The following is a 22,608-nucleotide window of genomic DNA, read 5'->3' as shown; positions in this document are numbered from 1 at the left end:
AATCCAGATTTCTAAGGGACCTTCTTGCAGTTCCTATCGCTTCCACTGGATGTCACCAGTCTTTAGAAATTGGTTGAGGTTTTTCCTTTGTGTAATGCAGAAGTACAGCCATCTTGAACGAGGGTAACTTGACGTGTACTGTTAGATAGAGGCGTGTGGCCAGAAAGCAGCTACATTTTGTTTTCCTCCTGTAATGAACACAGATCATCCCGTATACAATTTTATCGATTATTTCCGTTAAAAAATACCTAAAGTTGTATTACAAAAGTAGTTTGAAATGTTTTGACTAAGTTTACAGGTAACTTTTGAGATATTTTGTAGTCACGTTGCGTAAGTTGGAACCGGTGCTTTTCTGGATCAAACGAGCCAAATAAATTGACATTTTGGATATATATCAACGGAATTAATCGAACAAAAGGACCATTTATGATGTTTATGGGACATATTGGAGTGCCAACAAAAGAAGCTAATCAAAGGTAAGGCATGAATTATATTTGTATATATCCTGCGTTTTGTGTCGCGCCTGCAGGGTTGAAATGTGCTTTTCTCTCTTTGTTTACTATGGTGCTATCCTCAGATAATGGCATCGTTTGCTTTCTCAAAAAAGCCTTTTTGAACTCTGACATGTTGGCTGGATTCACAACAAGTGTAGCTTTAATTTGATATCTTGCATGTGTTGATTTTTATAGTATATTTATATATTTATTTGAATTTGGCGCTCTGCATTTTCTCTGGCTTTTGGCCAGGTGGGACGCTTACCGTCCCACATATCCCAGAGAGGTTAAACAATCCCAAATCAACTTGTATTTACATACCCAGTTCATCGAGGTTATAGTAGGCTGTCCACTCTGGAGCACTATTCCTGTTTAACCTCTTGTCCTTCACCTGGGAACGAAACACACACAGACTGAGGGCCCCAGCAAGAGAAGCTGCTACATGTGGAACAGCTAATGAGGACCACAGGAAGAGTAGCTGCTGCACGTGGAACAGCTAATGAGGACCCCAGGAAGAGTAGCTGCTACACGTGGGACAGCTAATGAGGACCCCAGGAAGAGTAGCAGCTACACGTGGAACAGCTGATGAGGACCCCAGGAAGAGTAGCTGCTGAACGTGGAACAGCTAATGAGGACCACAGGAAGAGTAGCTGCTACACGTGGAACAGCTGATGAGGATCCCAGGAAAAGTAGCTGCTGAACGTGGAACAGCTAATTAGGACCACAGGAAGAGTAGCTGCTACACATGGAACAGCTAATGAGGACCCCAGGAAGAGTAGCTGCTACACGTGGAACAGCTAATGAGGACCCCAGGAAGAGTAGCTGCTGAACGTGGAACAGCTAATGAGGACCACAGGAAGAGTAGCTGCTACACGTGGAACAGCTGATGAGGACCACAGGAAGAGTAGCTGCTACACGTGGAACAGCTGATGAGGACCCCAGGAAGAGTAGCTGCTGAACGTGGAACAGCTAATGAGGACCACAGGAACAGTAGCTGCTACACGTGGAACAGCTGATGAGGACCCCAGGAAGAGTAGCTGCTACATGTGGAACAGCTAATGAGGACCCCAGGAAGAGTAGCTGCTACACGTGGAACAGCTAATGAGGACCACAGGAAGAGTAGCTGCTACACGTGGAACAACTAATGAGGACCACAGGAAGAGTAGCTGCTACACGTGGAACAACTAATGAGGACCACAGGAAGAGTAGCTGCTACACGTGGAACAACTAATGAGGACCACAGGAAGAGTAGCTGCTACACGTGGAACAGCTAATGAGGACCACAGGAAGAGTAGCTGCTACACGTGGAACAACTAATGAGGACCACAGGAAGAGTAGCTGCTACACGTGGAACAGCTAATGAGGACCACAGGAAGAGTAGCTGCTACACGTGGAACAACTAATGAGGACCACAGGAAGAGTAGCTGCTACACGTGGAACAACTAATGAGGACCACAGGAAGAGTAGCTGCTGAACGTGGAACAACACACAAAGGACTGACAAATAAAAGACACATGTTTCTTGGAGAATGCCAATGTACAGGTAACTGCCAGAATAATGGAAACACTTGAGTAAATGAGGGATACAAAGTACATTGAAAGCAGGTGCTTCCACACAGGTGTGGTTCCTGATTTAATTAAGCAATTAACATAGTAATGGTAGAATGAGCATGAAAAACGAAATAAACCATTAAAAAAATGTTTTACCTTTATTTAACTAGGCAAGTCAGTTATGAACAAATTCTTATTTTCAATGACAGCCTAGGAACAGTGGGTTAACTGCCTGTTCAGGGGCAGAACGACAGATTTGTACCTTGTCAGCTCAGGGGTTTGAACTTGCAACCTTCCGGTTACTAGTCCAACGCTCTAACCACTAGGCTACCCTGCCGCCCTCGATGTGACCTGGCCGTTTCAGTCTCCAGATCTCAACCCAACTGAACACTTCTGGGAGATTGTGGAGCGTCACCTGAGACCAGCGTTTTCCAACCACCATCAACAAAACACCACACGATTGAAATTTCTGGTGGTGTCATGTTTTGTCATAGATTGTCATGTCTTGTCCCTGTGCTTCCTCTTCTATTCGTTTCCCCCTGCTGGTCTTATTAGGTTCTTTCCCTCTCTCTATCCCTCTCTCTCTCTCTCTCTCTATCGTTCCGTTCCTGCTCCCAGCTGTTCCTCATTCTCCTAACTACCTCGTTTACTCTTTCACACCTGTCCCCTATTTTGCCCTCTGATTGAGTCCCTATTTCTCCCTCTGTTTCCGCTTCTGTCCTTGTCGGATCCTTGTTTGCTGTACTGTGTTCTTGTTCCGTCCTGTCGTGTTTTTGCCTTCATCAGATGCTGCGTGTGAGCAGGTGTCTCTATCAGCTACGGCCTGCGCCTACCCGAAGCGACCTGCAGTCTGTGGCCGCTTCTCCTGTTATTCCCCTCTACAGACTAGAGGATTTCTGTTATTCCCCGTTTGGACATTACCTGTTAAGAATTCAGGATTAGTCGTTTTCTGTTTGGACTGGAATAAACTTTGTTTCTGTTAAGTCGCTTTTGGGTCCTCATTCACCTGCATAACAGGTGGAAGAATGATGTCACATCCCTCCAATAGAATGATGTCTCATCCCTCCAATAGAATGATGTCACATCCCTCCAATAGAATGATGTCACATCCCTCCAATAGAATGATGTCACATCCCTCCAATAGAATGATGTCACATCCCTCCAATAGAATGGTGACTCATCCCTCCAATAGAATGGTGCCTCATCCCTCTAATAGAACGATGTCACATCCCTCCAATAGAATGATGTCTCATCCCTCCAATAGAATGGTGTCTCATCCCTCCAATAGAATGATGTCTCATCCCTCCAATAGAATGGTGTCTCATCCCTCCAATAGAATGGTGTCTCATCCCTCCAATAGAATGGTGTCTCATCCCTCCAATAGAATGATGTCACATCCCTCCAATAGAATGGTGTCTCATCCCTCCAATAGAACGATGTCTCATCCCTCCAATAGAGAGTTCCAGACACCTGTAGAATCTATTACGAGGTGCATTGAAGCTGTTCTGTCAGCTTGTAGTGAAAACTATTTATTTTTATGTTTTTTGTTTTCTTTATTTTGGCAGTTGCCTGTATGTACTCTTAGCATAAATAAAGTGAAGGTTCATTGCCACCCACCTTGGCCCTTCTGGTCTTCTTGTCAGGCTTGGCGTAGTGGCCAGCGTAGGTACATGCTCCCAGAGTGTGGTAGGAGGGGTTAGTGAAACAACGACTGACGTTGCTGATGGTAGGAGAGGAGTCTAGAGAGGAGAACAAAGCCTGTACACTGATGCCCTGCTCACCACGGAAACATCAGCTTGTAGCATAGGACTACACACACACAGTCTCAGTCACAGGGGCGAGCATCACAGTCACAGGGGCGAGCATCACAGTCACACTCACAGTCACAGGGGCGAGCATCACAGTCACAGGGGCGAGCATCACAGTCACAGGGGCGAGCATCACAGTCACAGTCACATGGGCGAGCATCACAGTCACAGTCACCGTCACAGGGGCGAGCATCACAGTCACACTCACAGTCACAGGGGCGAGCATCACAGTCACAGTCACAGTCACAGGGGCGAGCATCACAGTCACAGTCACATGGGCGAGCATCACACTCACAGTCACAGTCACATGGGCGAGCATCACAGTCTCAGTCACATGGGCGAGCATCACAGTCACAGGGGCGAGCATCACAGTCAGTCACAGTCACAGGGGCGAGCATCACAGTCACAGGGGCGAGCATCACAGTCACAGTCACAGTCACAGGGGCGAGCATCACAGTCACACTCACAGTCACAGGGGCGAGCATCACAGTCACATGGGCGAGCACGCAAGCAAACGCAAAAACACACAGCTCCATCGGGACATTTTCAATACAAGGCTGTTAAAAACAGAGGTTTCATCAGAAAGCTGAGTTTGCTGAGAACACAAACAGCAAGAGAGAGGAGGATCTAGCTGGAAAGAGAGTTCAGTCAGATCACCCCTGAATTTAGTTAGATCACCCCCAATTTCAGTCAGATCACCCCGAGGGCTGTGGAGAGGGACCACACTGTAAAGAGACAGTCCTGTAGAGAGAGACCATACTGTAAAGAGACAGTCCTGTAGAGAGAGACCACACTGTAAAGAGAGAGTCCTGTAGAGAGACACCACACTGTAAAGAGACAGTCCTGTAGAGAGGGACACACTGTAAAGAGACAGTCCTGTAGAGAGAGTCCTGTAGAGAGAGACCATACTGTAAAGAGACAGTCCTTTAGAGAGAGACCACACTGTAAAGAGAGAGTCCTGTAGAGAGACACCACACTGTAAAGAGACAGTCCTGTAGAGAGGGACACACTGTAAAGAGACAGTCCTGTAGAGAGAGACCACACTGTAAAGAGACAGTCCTGTAGAGAGAGACACAATGTAAAGAGACAGTCCTGTAGAGAGAGACCACACTGTAAAGAGACAGTCCTGTAGAGAGAGACACACTGTAAAGAGACAGTCCTGTAGAGAGAGACCACACTGTAAAGAGACAGTCCTGTAGAGAGAGACCACACTGTAAAGAGACAGTCCTGTAGAGAGAGTCTACACTGTAAAGAGACAGTCCTGTAGAGAGAGACCACACTGTAAAGAGACAGTCCTGTAGAGAGAGTCTACACTGTAAAGAGACAGTCCTGTAGAGAGAGACCACACTGTAAAGAGACAGTCCTGTAGAGAGAGACCACACTGTATAGAGACAGTCCTGTAGAGAGAGACACACTGTAAAGAGACAGTCCTGTAGAGAGAGACCACACTGTATAGAGACAGTCCTGTAGAGAGAGTCTACACTGTAAAGAGACAGTCCTGTAGAGAGGGACACACTGTAAAGAGACAGTCCTGTGGAGAGAGACCACACTGACTTAGTTAACATGACTAAGTGGTAGAGTCTGGAGCGTCTCACTAAGTGGTAGAGTCTGGAACGTCTCACTAAGTGGTAGAGTCTGGAACGTCTCACTAAGTGGTAGAGTCTGGAGCGTCTCACCAGAGAGGGAGTAACCCTGACTGACTTAGTTAACATGACTAAGTGGTAGAGTCTGGAGCGTCTCACCAGAGAGGGAGTAACCCTGACTGACTTAGTTAACATGACTAAGTGGTAGAGTCTGGAGCGTCTCACCAGAGAGGGAGTAACCCTGACTGACTTAGTTAACATGACTAAGTGGTAGAGTCTGGAGCGTCTCACCAGAGAGGGCGTAACCCTGACTGACTTAGTTAACATGACTAAGTGGTAGAGTCTGGAGCGTCTCACCAGAGAGGGAGTAACCCTGACTGACTTAGTTAACATGACTAAGTGGTAGAGTCTGGAGCGTCTCACCAGAGAGGGAGTAACCCTGACTGACTTAGTTAACATGACTAAGTGGTAGAGTCTGGAGCGTCTCACCAGAGAGGGAGTAACCCTGACTGACTTAGTTAACATGACTAAGTCGTAGAGTCTGGAACGTCTCACTAAGTGGTAGAGTCTGGAGCATCTCACCAGAGAGGGCGTAACCCTGACTGCTGATCCTCAGGGCAGGGCTGTAGGACACACTGGGCATGTGCTGCCCTCCTTTCTCTCTCTGGTGATGCCGCCACCACACCACCACCCCCAACACGGTCATGATGAAGAGGAGGAGGAAGATGATGCCCATGACAGCGCCCGCTGACTGGTGCTCTGATGCCAAGGCCGGGCTGATCTTAGTGTAAGGATTCAGCTCCTCCATCATGAGGGCAGCTGGAATAGAGAGGGGGGAGCATATTTATGCAAACACTAACACAGATCACCATTAATACACACAGAAACACCAGACCTGGATCAAATACTGGAATAAACACCAGACCTGGATCAAATACTGTAGTAAACACCAGACCTGGATCAAACACATTCTGTGATAAACAAATTCTCAGAACATGAGGTGTGCAGGGCATAGCTTGCCCAATATAATGGAACAAATAAAATAGTCCCAAAAGTGTAAACTCTGTCCACCTTGCACATCGGTCAGCAATTACACACACACACACACACACACACACACACACACACACACACACACACACACACACACACACACACACACACACACACACACACACACACACACACACACACACACACACACACACACACACACACACACACACACACACACACCTACCCTGGTCACAGCGGATGCCTTTGTATCCGATGCTGCAGTAGCAGGTTCCAGTCACATAGTCACAGGTGGCGTTGTTCATACACACACACAGCTGCTGACAGCCGTAGCCAAACGTACCGGGACGACACTCTGAGAGGAACAGGAAGAGTTAGGAGACAATATACACACACACACACACACACACACACACACACACACACACACACACACACACACACACACACACACACACACACACACACACACACACACACACACACACACACACACACACACACACACACACACACACACACACACACACACACACACACACACACACACGCAGTTATGGTTGAGATGAACTCACTGAGTTCACAGCTGTGTCCGATGAATCCGGTCCGACAGGAGCACTGGCCAGTGATGTGGTCACAGTCCGCTCCGTTCTGACACCGACACACCTCAGAGCAGTCGGTACCAAAGAACCCTGAACTACAACCTGGAGGGCAGAGACACACACGTCACACACACACCTCCGTACACACACACACACACACACACACACACACACACACACACACACACACACACACACACACACACACACACACACACACACACACACACACACACACACACACACACACACACACACACACACACACACACACACACACACACACACACACACACACACACACTTCTGTAGACACACAACCCTCACAGTCCGCACCGAAAACATCTGACCCATAGCCTGACGATATAAACGATGACAAACACTACCATTACACCTATCACTAGGTGGTGTATGTCATGACACTGAACTACCTCTAGGTGGTGTATGTCATAAAACTGATCTACCACTAGGTGGTGTATGTCATGACAGTGATCTACCACTAGGTGGTGTATGTCTGTAGTTCATGTCATGACAGTGGTCCCCCACTAGGTGGTGTATGTCATGACACTGATCTATCACTAGGTGGTGTATGTCATGACAGTGATCTACCACTAGGTGGTGTATGTCATGACAGTGATCTACTACTAGGTGGTGTATGTCATGACAGTGATCTACCACTAGGTGGTGTATGTCATGACAGTGATCTACCACTAGGTGGTGTATGTCATGACAGTGATCTACCACTAGGTGGTGTATGTCATGACACTGATCTACCACTAGGTGGTGTATGTCATGACAGTGATCTACCACTAGGTGGTGTATGTCATGACAGTGATCTACCACTAGGTGGTGTATGTCATGACAGTGATCTACCACTAGGTGGTGTATGTCATGACAGTGATCTATCACTAGGTGGTGTATGTCATAACACTGATCTACATTTACATTTTACATTTAAGTCATTTAGCAGACGCTCTTATCCAGAGCGACTTACAAATTGATGTCATGAGTGATCTACCACTAGGTGGTGTATGTCATGACAGTGATCTACCACTAGGTGGTGTATGTCATGACAGTGATCTACCACTAGGTGGTGTATGTCATGACAGTGATCTACCACTAGGTGGTGTATGTCATGACAGTGGTCCCCCACTAGGTGGTGGTGTAGGTCTATGTTGACTCACGTTGTGTACAGTAGAGTCCGCTCCACCCTGCGCTGCAGCTACACTGTCCGTCTGTAGCGATGCACTGAGCCCCATTGTGACAGTTACAGGTCTGGATGCAGTCTGGACCCCACGCACCCTGGGGACACACTGTGGACAACACACACCTCACACTGTTAGACTGTTACACACACACACACACACACACACACACACACACACACACACACACACACACACACACACACACACACACACACACACACACACACACACACACACACACACACACACACACACACACACACACACACACACACACACACACACACACACACACACACACACCACTCTCTACCTCTCATGTCTAATAACACACCAACTAACAACCTCATGCTGACATGTCTCTCATGTCTCTCATGACCATAGCCCATCTCTGACTGAAAATTCATGATTACATTTCATCAAAAGAGTGGACTGGAGAAGTAGCAGTGCCTCCATCTATCCGCTATCTAGCCTTAAATAACCCATGTCTCCATCAGTGAGTACTACAGTACAGTAGATCAGAGGACAGTCAGGAATACAGTGAGTACTACAGTAGATCAGAGGACAGTCAGGAATACAGTGAGTACTACAGTAGATCAGAGGACAGTCAGGAATACAGTGAGTACTATAGTAGATCAGAGGACAGTCAGGAATACAGTGAGTACGACAGTAGATCAGAGGACAGTCAGGAATACAGTGAGTACGACAGTAGATCCGAGGACAGTCTGGAATACAGTGAGTACTGCAGTAGATCAGAGGACAGTCAGGAATACAGAGAGAGAGAGAGACAGAAAGAGAGATAGAAAGCGAGAGAGAGAGAGCGAGAAAGAGACAGAGAGAGAGAGAGAGAGAGAGTGAGAGAAAGAGAGCGAGAGCGAGAGAGAAAAAGAGAGAGAGCGAGAGAGAAAGAGAGCGAGAGAGAAAAAGAGAGAGAGCGAGAGAGACAGAGAGAGAGAGAGAGACAGAGACAGAAAGAAAGAGAGACAGAAAGAGAGAGCGAGAGCGAGAGAGAGCGAGAGAGAGAGACAAAGAGAGAGAGAGAGAGAGAAGTGAGAGAAAGAGAGCGAGAGCGAGAGAGAAAAAGAGAGAGAGCGAGAGAGAAAGAGAGCGAGAGAGAAAGAGAGAGAAAAAGAAAAAGAAAGAGAGAGCAAGAGAGAAAGAGTGAGACAGAGAGAGGGAGAGGAGGAGACAGAAAGTAAAGACAGTAAAGTCATTGTGAACAGGAAGCTCCTACCTTTAGAGCAGTCCTCTCCGATCCATCCTGGGTAGCACTGACAGGAGCCATCGATGGGGTTACAGGTCCCGTTGTTACTACACATACACAGCTCTGCACAGCCCTTCCCATACCTGCCACTGGGACACACTGACACACACACACACACACACACACACACACACACACACACACACACACACACACACACACACACACACACACACACACACACACACACACACACACACACACACACACACACACACACACACACACACACACACACACACACACACACACACACACACACGCACGCACACACACACACACGCACACACACACGTAAAGGTTAAACAAACATTCTGCCAAATGACATCCACTGACTGTTCCTGTACGTTTTTGTTGACAGAGGCGTCTGCTAAGTGCTATATAAATAAAAAGATATTGAAGAGGAGGAGGTCATGCTGGCGTTTAAAGGGTTCATTTCTAATCCTCTACAGAAGGGGATCTAGTGTGCTTCCTTAAATGGCACTTCCCTATACAGTACACAACTTTAGACCAGAGCTTTATGGGCCCTGGGACTCAGCCAGTGATTTATTGAGTTTCTCCAATGATCCGTCTGTCCGGCCTGCAGTGCAGAGTAGAATGGTTAATGTAGGATAGCGTAAGGCCAGCATTAACACTGCAGCTTGACTGTGCATTTTTAATGACAATTAATATTTCACCTGCCCCCCCCCCCCCCCCCCCTACTGTCCTCTCTTTCATCTAGGATTCCATTTGGACCCTACGGAACCTTGGAACAGAACCTTGGGCAGGCTATTCTTTCACCAGGAATTAACAGTGTTTTAACCTGCCGGGGGGGGGGCACCACACAAGGACAGGGACTCTGTTAGAACAAACTGATAAATGAATCTTAATGCTGAAAGAAAAGTTTATTTCGTTAGAGAAAAGAGGAGGACAAGGTGGAGGTGGATAAGGTCATAGGAGGAGGAAGAGGAGGAGGAAGAAGAGAGGGAATTCTAACTGCCATCAAGGATATTTGGACTTGTCATTTCTTTCTCCTCTTACTCTTCACTAGTACTATTTCAATGGGTTTAGCTGCTATCTTCCTCTGAAGGGCTCTTCACTAGTTCTATTTCAATGGGTTTAGCTGCTATCTTCCTCTGAAGGGCTCTTCACTAGTTCTATTTCAATGGGTTTAGCTGCTATCTTCCTCTGAAGGGCTCTTCACTAGTTCTATTTCAATGGGTTTAGCTGCTATCTTCCTCTGAAGGGCCCTTCACTAGTTCTATTTCAATGGGTTTAGCTGCTATCTTCCTCTGAAGGGCTCTTCACTAGTTCTATTTCAATGGGTTTAGCTGCTATCTTCCTCTGAAGGGCTCTTCACTAGTTCTATTTCAATGGGTTTAGCTGCTATCTTCCTCTGAAGGGCTCATCACTAGTTCTATTTCAATGGGCTTAGCTGCTATCTTCCTCTGAAGGGCTCTTCACTAGTTCTATTGCAATGGGTTTAGCTGCTATCTTCCTCTGAAGGGCTCTTCACTAGTTCTATTTCAATGGGTTTAGCTGCTATCTTCCTCTGAAGGGCTCTTCACTAGTTCTATTGCAATGGGTTTAGCTGCTATCTTCCTCTGAAGGGCTCTTCACTAGTTCTATTTCAATGGGTTTAGCTGCTATCTTCCTCTGAAAGGCTCTTAACTAGTTCTATTTCAATGGGTTAGCTGCTATCTTCCTTTGAAGGGCTCTTCACTAGTTCTATTTCAATGGGTTTAGCTGCTATCTTCCTCTGAAGGGCTCTTCACTAGTTCTATTTCAATGGGTTTAGCTGCTATCTTCCTCTGAAGGGCTCTTCACTAGTTCTATTTCAATGGGTTTAGCTGCTATCTTCCTCTGAAGGGCTCTTCACTAGTTCTATTTCAATGGGTTTAGCTGCTATCTTCCTCTGAAGGGCTCTTCACTAGTTCTATTTCAATGGGTTTAGCTGCTATCTTCCTCTGAAAGGCTCTTCACTAGTTCTATTTCAATGGGTTTAGCTGCTATCTTCCTCTGAAAGGCTCTTCACTAGTTCTATTTCAATGGGTTTAGCTGCTATCTTCCTCTGAAGGGCTCTTCACTAGTTCTATTTCAATGAGTTTAGCTGCTATCTTCCTCTGAAGGGCTCTTCACTAGTTCTATTTCAATGGGTTTAGCTGCTATCTTCCTCTGAAGGGCTCTTCACTAGTTCTATTTCAATGGGTTTAGCTGCTATCTTCCTCTGAAGGGCTCTTCACTAGTTCTATTTCAATGGGTTTAGCTGCTATCTTCCTCTGAAGGGCTCTTCACTAGTTCTATTTCAATGGGTTTAGCTGCTATCTTCCTCTGAAGGGCTCATCACTAGTTCTATTTCAATGGGCTTAATCTTCCTCTGAAGGGCTCTTCACTAGTTCTATTTCAATGGGTTTAGCTGCTATCTTCCTCTGAAGGGCTCTTCACTAGTTCTATTTCAATGGGTTTAGCTGCTATCTTCCTCTGAAGGGCTCTTCACTAGTTCTATTTCAATGGGTTTAGCTGCTATCTTCCTCTGAAGGGCTCTTCACTAGTTCTATTTCAATGGGTTTAGCTGCTATCTTCCTCTGAAAGGCTCTTCACTAGTTCTATTTCAATGGGTTTAGCTGCTATCTTCCTCTGAAAGGCTCTTCACTAGTTCTATTTCAATGGGTTTAGCTGCTATCTTCCTCTGAAGGGCTCTTCACTAGTTCTATTTCAATGGGTTTAGCTGCTATCTTCCTCTGAAGGGCTCTTCACTAGTTCTATTTCAATGGGTTTAGCTGCTATCTTCCTCTGAAGGGCTCTTCACTAGTTCTATTTCAATGGGTTTAGCTGCTATCTTCCTCTGAAGGGCTCTTCACTAGTTCTATTTCAATGGGTTTAGCTACTATCTTCCTCTGAAGAGCTCTTTCAAGCCCCTCAAACATGATGTTGTATCTGCATGTGAGCATTAGATTTAAATCCACAATTAATTTTCAAACTTTCATACTTTCATTTCAACAGAAAGATTAGAACGTCTGAAAAGGTCTTGTATCGGACGAGAGACCACCGACGTAGACCTAAAAAGCCAAACATTTTCAGAGAGCAACTGCCCAGTGACCGAACTAGCCGTTAATTAAGGTCTTCTTGACAAACGAGCACCATTTATAAAATTCCTATTTTAAATAGTAGTCCTTATATTTATGAGACAGCGCTGGGAAGGGTGATGACATAACCCCTCTAGTAATTTAATAGGAAGGGCTGGGAAGGGCATGAAAGTGAATTCTATATCTGCCCATTGCCTCTTTCTAATTCATTTCTACTTTTATTATTAGGAAAAGTAATATGTATTTAAAATCTGGATGAGACTTTATAGAGTGGTGAGGAGGAGGAGTCTACCGTGGTGAGGAGGAGGAGTCTACCGTGGTGAGGAGGAGGAGTCTACCGTGGTGAGGAGGAGGAGGAGTCTACCGTGGTGAGGAGAAGGAGTCTACTGCGGTGAGGAGGAGGAGGCTACCCTGGTGAGGAGGAGGAGTCTACCCTGGTGAGGAGGAGGAGTCTACCCTGGTGAGGAGGAGGAGTCTACCCTGGTGAGGAGGAGGAGGCTACCCTGGTGAGGAGGAGGAGTCTACCGTGGTGAGGAGGAGGAGGAGTCTACTGTGGTGAGGAGGAGGAGGCTACCCTGGTGAGGAGGAGTCTACCCTGGTGAGGAGGAGGAGTCTACCCTGGTGAGGAAGAGGAGTGTACTGTGGTGAGGAAGAGGAGTGTACTGTGGTGAGGAGGAGGAGTCTACCCTGGTGAGGAGGAGGAGTCTACCGTAGTGAGGAGGAGGAGTGTACTCTGGTGAGGAGGAGGAGGCTACCCTGGTGAGGAGGAGGAGTCTACCCTGGTGAGGAGGAGGAGGCTACCCTGGTGAGGAGGAGGAGGCTACCCTGGTGAGGAGGAGTCTACCCTGGTGAGGAAGAGGAGTGTACTGTGGTGAGGAGGAGGAGTCTACCCTGGTGAGGAGGAGGAGTCTACCGTAGTGAGGAGGAGGAGTGTACCGTAGTGAGGAGGAGGAGTCTACCGTGGTGAGGAGGAGGAGTCTACCGTAGTGAGGAGGAGGAGTCTACCGTAGTGAGGAGGAGGAGTCTACCGTAGTGAGGAGGAGGAGTCTACCGTGGTGAGGAGGAGGAGTCTACCGTGGTGAGGAGGAGGAGTCTACCGTAGTGAGGAGGAGGAGTCTACCGTAGTGAGGAGGAGGAGTCTACCGTAGTGAGGAGGAGGAGTCTAATGTAGTGAGGAGGAGGAGTCTACCGTAGTGAGGAGGTGGAGTCTAATGTGGTGAGGAGTGAGGAGTCTACTGTAGTGAGGAGTGAGGAGTCTACTGTAGTGAGGAGGAGGAGTCTAATGTAGTGAGGAGGAGGAGTCTAATGTAGTGAGGAGGAGGAGTCTACCGTGGTGAGGAGGAGGAGTCTAATGTAGTGAGGAGGAGGAGTCTACCGTAGTGAGGAGGAGGAGTCTACCGTAGTGAGGAGGAGGAGTCTACCGTAGTGAGGAGGAGGAGTCTACTCTGGTGAGGAGGAGGAGTCTACCGTGGTGAGGAGGAGGAGTCTACCGTGGTGAGGAGGAGGAGTCTAATGTAGTGAGGAGGAGGAGTCTACCGTAGTGAGGAGGAGGAGTCTACCGTAGTGAGGAGGAGGAGTCTACCGTAGTGAGGAGGAGGAGTCTACTCTGGTGAGGAGGAGGAGTCTACCGTGGTGAGGAGGAGGAGTCTACCCTGGTGAGGAGGAGGAGTCTACCGTAGTGAGGAGGAGGAGTCTAATGTGGTGAGGAGGAGGAGTCTACCCTGGTGAGGAGGAGGAGTCTACCGTAGTGAGGAGGAGGAGTCTACCGTGGTGAGGAGGAGGAGTCTAATGTGGTGAGGAGGAGGAGTCTACTGTAGTGAGGATGAGGAGTCTACCGTAGTGAGGAGGAGGAGTCTACCCTGGTGAGGAGGAGGAGTCTAATGTGGTGAGGAGGAGGAGTCTACCCTGTATGGAAGAGACTTCCCCATTCAGTTTCTGTATTCAGGTTCAATCAAACATCGTTTTAATCTTAGTTTTACTATTGACAGTTACAGCTGATTTTGGGATTGTATGGATTCGCTCCCCTTAAATATAAGTCATCTGATTTATTCGTTTAATAAGTCTCTTAATTGTTTAATCCAACTTTTCAGCTCCTGATATCAGGGAATGAAAACTACAATCTGTCTCCTGAATTAGCCTAGTGGACCCGAGCTCGTTTACCCCGGTTTTCCCTAGCTAAACTAGGTGGCTAGCTGAACTGTGCTAGTTTTTGTCCTCATTGCCAAACGTCCTAAATAATGCACCCTCAACTTCAAAAGTAAAAAACTACAATCGTATAACTAAGAAATTTGACGGGAAAAAAACAGTGTATTGTTTAATTGTTTTGTTGAATAGTCAGGAGAGGTTCGAGGTATCTGTCATAAGACGACTAGGCATAGGGTCAGCTGGACGTTTCTGACTGGTTCTGCTTGTAACTGTGGCAACGGGCAGCCACTTGGTTTGATGGGAAATGTAGTGATTTTTCCAACACAGCCAGGTATGTACACAGTCTTGTACCCTTAACCTTCTTTAAACTGACTATCGTATTTGTTGATTAGACCAGAGTTTATTAATATAATGACACATCCAGGAGTCACAAGTTATCTGACATGAGAAAACTTGAGAAAATAGCAACTCTACAGATCACAATGACTACAGATCGCAATGACTGCAGATGACAATTTCTACGGATCACAATGACTACAGATCACAATGACTACAGATCACAATGGCTACAGATCACAATGACTACAGATCATAATGGCTACAGATCATAATGGCTACAGATCACAATGACTACAGATCACAATGACTACAGATCATAATGACTACAGATCACAATGACTACAGATCACAATGACTACAGATCATAATGGCTACAGATCACAATGACTACAGATCACAATGGCTACAGATCACAATGGCTACAAATCGTAATTTTTTATTTATTTAATTTAATCTTTATTTAACCAGGAAGGGCTCATTGAGAGCCTTTTTCCAGAGCGTCCTGGCCAAGATAGGCAGCACCAAGTCATTACAAACATGACAGACAAACAACATAAAAGTGTAACGGCGTTCGTCTGTTGAAAGAGAGTCGGACCAAAATGTGGCGTGGTGGTTACTCATGTTCTTTAATGAAAATGAACAATACATGAAATAACTAAAATGACAAAACGACAAACGAAACGCGAAAACCTATACAGCCTATCTTGTGACTACAAACACAGAGACAGGAACAATCACCCACAAAACACACAGTGAAACCTAGGCTACCTAAATATGGTTCCCAATCAGAGACAACGAGAATCATCTGACTCTGATTGAGAACCGCCTCAGGCAGCCAAGCCTATGCTAGACACCCCTACTCAGCCGCAATCCCACTGCCTACTAAAACCCCAATACGAAACACAACAAAATAAACCCATGTCACACCCTGGCCTGACCAAATATATAATGAAAACACAAAATACTAAGACCAAGGCATGACAGAAAGACTACAAGTAATCTAGTAAAAACCATAGAATTCACAAGAGTATAAAACAAAATCAAAAACAGCTAATTAAAAACATTGACAGGTCAGTGAATCAGCCTCAAAATCCTTCATCAGTGATTTAAAAACACCATTCGGGACAAGTTCTTCCAGTTTAAAAGTATTTTGTAAGGCGTTCCAAGACGATGGCACAGAGGACATAAAAGCCCTTTTACCAAATTCAGTTTGGACATTTGGAACAGTAAAGCAGGATAAAGTCCAGTGAACGAAGAGAGTACCCACCACATTTCTGAACAATAAAAATGCCCAAATAAAAAGGTAGTAAACCCAAAATGGCTTTGTAAATAAAAGTATACCAGTGCCTGAGCCTACGAGTGACTAGAGAAGGCCAGCCAACCCTGGTATACAAAGTGCAGTGGTGCGTAAAGGCTTTGTAAATAAAAGTATTCCAGTGACTGAGCCTACGAGCGACTAGAGAAGGCCAGCCAACCCTGGTATACAAAGTGTAGTGGTGCGTAAGGGTTTTGCAGTTTAAAATACATCTCAAAGTGCCATGGTAAAGGGTGTCAATTGATCTCAAACACTGAGCGGAAGCATTCATATATAAAATATCCCCATAGTCTAGTAAAGGCATAAATGTAGCTGATACTAGCCTCCTTATTCCTAAAATATAATGCCAATTTCAGCTTCAGTTTTTTTGTAAGTTGTTGAATATGCAATTTAAAAGAGACGCCGTCATCAATTAAAATTCCAAGATATTTATATGAGGTTACAACCTCAATCTCCTTGCCCTGACAGGTAGTAATAGGTGAAAGGTTCAGAGGTCTATTTAGTTTTGTCAGTATTGAGGATAAGCTTCAGTTGACACAAGGTATGTTGACCAGTATAAAAAACAGTTTGTAAGTTCTGGAAAGCGTTTGTCAGAGACTAGGCACAACGGTAAATAACAGCATCATCAGCATAAAAATTAAGTTGCGCATTTTGGACATTTTTGTCTAAGTCATTTATATAAATAGTGAATAAGAGAGGACCAAGAACAGAGTCTTGGGGCACACCTTTAAAGACAGACAATTTAACAGACATAAGCCCATCAAATTGAATCCACTGAGTTCTATCAGACAGATAGTTAGCAAACCATGCTCTGAAAGACCTACACTCGACAATCTCTGCCTTAGTATAGCGTGATCAACTGTATTAAAAGCCTTAGAGAGATCAATAAAAAGTGAGTCACGGTGCTGTTTTTTTGTCAAGGGCTTCAGTGATGTCATTTAAAACCTTCATTGTTTCTATGCTTCTTCCTGAAGCCTGATTGGTACATTGATAAAATAGAGTTAGTAACTATTTTAGTTGTTCACTCACAAGGGTTTCAAGTATTTTCACCAGGGGTGACAGCTTTGAGATTGGCCTAAAATTATTTAAAAGAGTTTGATCTCCTTTTTTTTAAAAGTGGTAGGACAAATGCTGATTTCCAGATCTTTGGAATGTCATGACATTCCAGGGTTAGATTGAACAGAGATGTAAGTGGTTCAGCTATGACATCAGCTGCCAGATTTAAAAAGCAGGGATCCGAAAGATCAGGACCTGCAGGCTTTCTCTGATCTAAGGATTTCAGGGCTTTATGGACCACCTGCACTGAGAATGATCAGGACCTGCAGGCTTTCTCTGATCTAAGGATTTCAGGGCTTTATGTACCACCTGCACTGAGAATGATCAGGACCTGCAGGCTTTCTCTGATCTAAGGATTTCAGGGCTTTATGTACCACCTGCACTGAGAATGATCAGGACCTGCAGGCTTTCTCTGATCTAAGGATTTCAGGGCTTTATGTACCACCTGCACTGAGAATGGCAGAAAGTTCAAAGTTTGACCATCTCTCACTGGTTCATCCACACAGGGTTGGACAGAAACAGAGGACACTGGTTCATCCACACAGGGTTGGACAGAGACAGAGGACACTGGTTCATCCACACAGGGTTGGACAGAGACAGAGGACACTGGTTCATCCACACAGGGTTGGACAGAGACAGAGGACACTGAATCAAACAGCCTACCAGATGATAACAAAGTGCTCATTGAAACAATTCAACATTTCAGTTTTGTCATATACAGCAACAGAGTCCTTCAAAACACATGACGGTAATTCATTAACATTACTGTTACCAGACATAGACTTAATAGCCTTCCAGAACTTTCTAGGGTCATTCAGGGTCATCAGTGGTAACAGACATAAAATATTCAGACTTGGTCTTCCTGAGAAGAAAAGAACACTTGTTTTGAAGCTGCCTAAAAATAAGCCAATCAGCATCAGAACATGATTTCCTTGTTTTAGGCCAGATTACGATGGTGAATAATACAAGACAGCTCAGAAGAAAACCAGGGATTATCCCGCCCTTTAACCCTGAACCTGCGGAATGGGGCGTGTTTGTTTACTATTTGGGGAAAAAACCATCATGAAAGAATTTCCAGGCAGTTTCCACATCAGGGATAAGATCAATCTGCTCCAGTCAAAATAAAACAAATCATGAAAGAAAGTCTGCTCATTAAAACACTTCAATTTTCCCTTACGAATAAAACCTGGGTTTGTCTTAGTAATGACAATAACTACAGATCGCAATGACTACAGATCACAATAACTACAGATCACAATGACTACAGATCACAATGACTACATATATTAATGACTACAGATCACAATGACTACAGATCGCGATGACTACAGATCGCAATGACTACAGATCACAATGACTACATATATTAATGACTACAGATCACAATGACTACAGATCACGATGACTACAGATCGCAATGACTACAGATCACAATGACTACATATATTAATGACTACAGATCACAATAACTACAGATCACAATGACTACAGATCACAATGACTACCGATCACAATGACTACAGATCACAATGACTACAGATCGTGATGACTACAGATCACAATGACTACAGATCACAATCACTACAGATCACAATGACTACAGACCACAATGACTACATATATTAATGACTACAGATCACAATAACTACAGATCACAATGACTACAGATCACAATGACTACCGATCACAATAACTACAGATCACAATGACTACAGATCACGATGACTACAGATCGCGATGACTACAGATCACAATGACTACAGATCACAATGACTACAGATATTAATGACTGCAGATCACAATGACTACAGATCGCAATGACTACAGATCACAATGACTACAGATCGCAATGACTACAGATCGCAATGACTACAGATCACAATGACTACAGATCGCGATGACTACAGATCACAATGACTACAGATCACAATGACTACAGATATTAATGACTGCAGATCACAATGACTACAGATCACAATGACTACAGATCACAATGACTACAGATATTAATGACTGCAGATCACAATGACTACAGATCGCAATGACTACAGATCACGATGACTACAGATCGCGATGACTACAGATCACAATGACTACAGATCACAATGACTACAGATATTAATGACTGCAGATCACAATGACTACAGATCGCAATGACTACAGATCACAATGACTACAGATCACAATGACAACAGATCACAATGACTACAGATCACAATGACAACAGATCACAATGACTACAGATCACAATGACTACAGATCACAATGACAACAGATCACAATCACTACAGATAATAATGACTACAGATCACAATGACTACAGATCACAATCGCTACAGATCACAATGGCTACAGATCGCAATGACTACAGATCACAATGACTACAGATCACAATGACTACAGATCGTGATGACTACATATCGTGATGACTACAGATCACAATGACTACAGATCACAATGACTACAGATCACAATGACTACAGATCGCAATGACTACATATCATGATGACTACAGATTGTAATGACTACAGATCGTGATGACTACATATCGTGATGACTACAGATCACAATGACTACTGACTACAGATCACAATGGCTACAGATCGTAATGACTACAGATCACAATGACTACATATATTAACGACTACAGATCACAATAACTACAGATCGTAATGACTACAGATCACAATGACTACAGATCACAATGACTACAGATCACAATGACTACAGATCGTAATAATTACAGATAGTAATGACTACAGATCACAATGACTACAGATAGTAATGACTACAGATAGTAATGACTACAGATCACCATGACTACAGATAGTAATGACTACAGATAGTAATGACTACAGATAGTAATGACTACAGATAGTAATAACTACAGATAGTAATGACTACAGATAGTAATGACTACAGATAGTAATGACTACAGATAGTAATGACTACAGATAGTAATAACTACAGATAGTAATGACTACAGATAGTAATGACTACAGATCACAATGACTACAGATAGTAATGACTACAGATCACAATGACTACAGATCACAATGACTACAGATAGTAATGACTACAGATCACAATGACTACAGATAGTAATAACTACAGATAGTAATGACTACAGATAGTAATGACTACAGATAGTAATGACTACAGATAGTAATGACTACAGATCACAATGACTACTGACTACAGATAGTAATGACTACAGATAGTAATGACTACAGATCACAATGACTACAGATAGTAATGACTACAGATCACAATAACTACAGATCACAATGACTACAGATCACAATGACTACAGATAGTAATGACTACAGATCACAATAACTACAGATCACAATGACTACAGATCACAATGACTACAGATAGTAATGACTACAGATCACAATAACTACAGATAGTAATGACTACAGATCACAATGACTACAGATAGTAATGACTACAGATAGTAATGACTACAGATCGTAATGACTACAGATAGTAATAACTACAGATCACAATGACTACAGATAGTAATAACTACAGATAGTAATGACTACAGATAGTAATGACTACAGATCACAATGACTACAGATAGCAATGACTACAGATAGTAATGACTACAGATAGCAATGACTACAGATAGTAATAACTACAGATAGTAATAACTACAGATAGTAATGACTACAGATAGTAATGACTACAGATCACAATGACTACAGATCACAATGACTACAGATAGTAATGACTACAGATAGTAATGACTACAGATAGTAATGACTACAGATAGTAATGACTACAGATCACAATGACTACAGATAGTAATGACTACAGATCACAATAACTACAGATAGTAATGACTACAGATAGTAATGACTACAGATAGTAATGACTACAGATAGTAATGACTACAGATAGTAATAACTACAGATAGTAATGACTACAGATAGTAATGACTACAGATAGTAATGACTACAGATAGTAATGACTACAGATCGTAATGACTACAGATCGTAATGACTACAGATCACAATGACTACAGATCACAATGACTACAGATAGTAATGACTACAGATCACAATAACTACAGATCACAATGACTACAGATCACAATGAGTAAATTACTTCTGGACACAAAGGGTCCTCAGAGCTCCTCCTCCTCACCACTCTATATTGCACTGTGGACCAGGCAGGGGAGAGGAACGGTTATAACAGATCTATGTTATGACATATCTACGTCTCAACAGCTCTATGTCATAATAACAGATCTATGTCAGAACAGATTTATGTCCTATTAACAGATCTATGTCATATTAACAGATCTATGTCCTATTACCAGATATAGGTCATATTAACAGATCTATGTCCTAACAGATTTATGTCATATTAACAGATCTATGTCATATTACCAGATCTATGTCCTAACAGATTTATGTCCTATTAACAGATCTATGTCATATTAACAGATCTATGTCCTATTACCAGATATAGGTCATTTTAACAGATCTATGTCCTATTACCAGATATAGGTCATTTTAACAGATTTATGTCATATTACCAGATCTATGTCATTTTAACAGATCTATGTCATTTTAACAGATCCATGTCCTATTACCAAATCTATTTATTTGTTTTATTTTACCTTTATTTAACTAGGCAAGTCAGTTAAGAACAAATTCTTATTTTCAATGACGGCCTGGGAACAGTGGGTTAACTGCCTGTTCAGGGGCAGAACGACAGATTTTTACCTTGTCAGCTCGGGGGTTTGAACTTGCAACCTTCCGGTTTCTAGTCCAACGCTCTAACCACTAGACTACCCTGCCGCCCCGTCTATGTCATTTTAACAGATCTATGTCATATTACCAGATCTATGTCATTTTAACAGATCTATGTCCTATTACCAGATCTATGTCATTTTAACAGATCTATGTCCTTTTACCAGATCTATGTCATTTTAACAGATCTATGTCCTATTACCAGATCTATGTCATTTTAACAGATCTATGTCCTATTACCATATCTATGTCATTTTAACAGATCTATGTCCTATTAACAGATCTATGTCATATTACCAGATCTATGTCATATTAACAGATTTATGACCTAACAGATTTATGTCATATTAACAGATCTATGTCCTAAAAGTAACAAATCTATGTCCTAATAGAGATATG

The 22,608-nt window shown here is 43.8% G+C and overlaps 1 protein-coding gene across 1 annotated transcript in view; it reads right to left on the bottom strand.

The window, feature by feature from the left end:
• LOC124023138 (multiple epidermal growth factor-like domains protein 10) overlaps positions 1–22,608 on the bottom strand; it is a gene marked incomplete at its 5' end in the record, with an annotated part of 55,316 nt that overhangs the window by 17,145 nt on the left and 15,563 nt on the right. Inside the window, 8 exons of the mRNA XM_046337668.1 lie at positions 816–885; positions 3,662–3,834; positions 3,926–4,177; positions 6,018–6,254; positions 6,676–6,804; positions 7,025–7,153; positions 8,236–8,364; positions 9,494–9,622. Coding sequence (XP_046193624.1) covers positions 816–885; positions 3,662–3,834; positions 3,926–4,177; positions 6,018–6,254; positions 6,676–6,804; positions 7,025–7,153; positions 8,236–8,364; positions 9,494–9,622 — 1,248 coding nt within the window. The remainder of the gene's footprint in view (positions 1–815; positions 886–3,661; positions 3,835–3,925; positions 4,178–6,017; positions 6,255–6,675; positions 6,805–7,024; positions 7,154–8,235; positions 8,365–9,493; positions 9,623–22,608) is intronic.

Source organism: Oncorhynchus gorbuscha, unplaced genomic scaffold (genome assembly GCF_021184085.1).
Source record: "Oncorhynchus gorbuscha isolate QuinsamMale2020 ecotype Even-year unplaced genomic scaffold, OgorEven_v1.0 Un_scaffold_1501, whole genome shotgun sequence".
Classification (NCBI taxonomy): Eukaryota; Metazoa; Chordata; class Actinopteri; order Salmoniformes; family Salmonidae; genus Oncorhynchus; species Oncorhynchus gorbuscha.
This window is presented reverse-complemented; position numbering and strand designations above follow the sequence as displayed.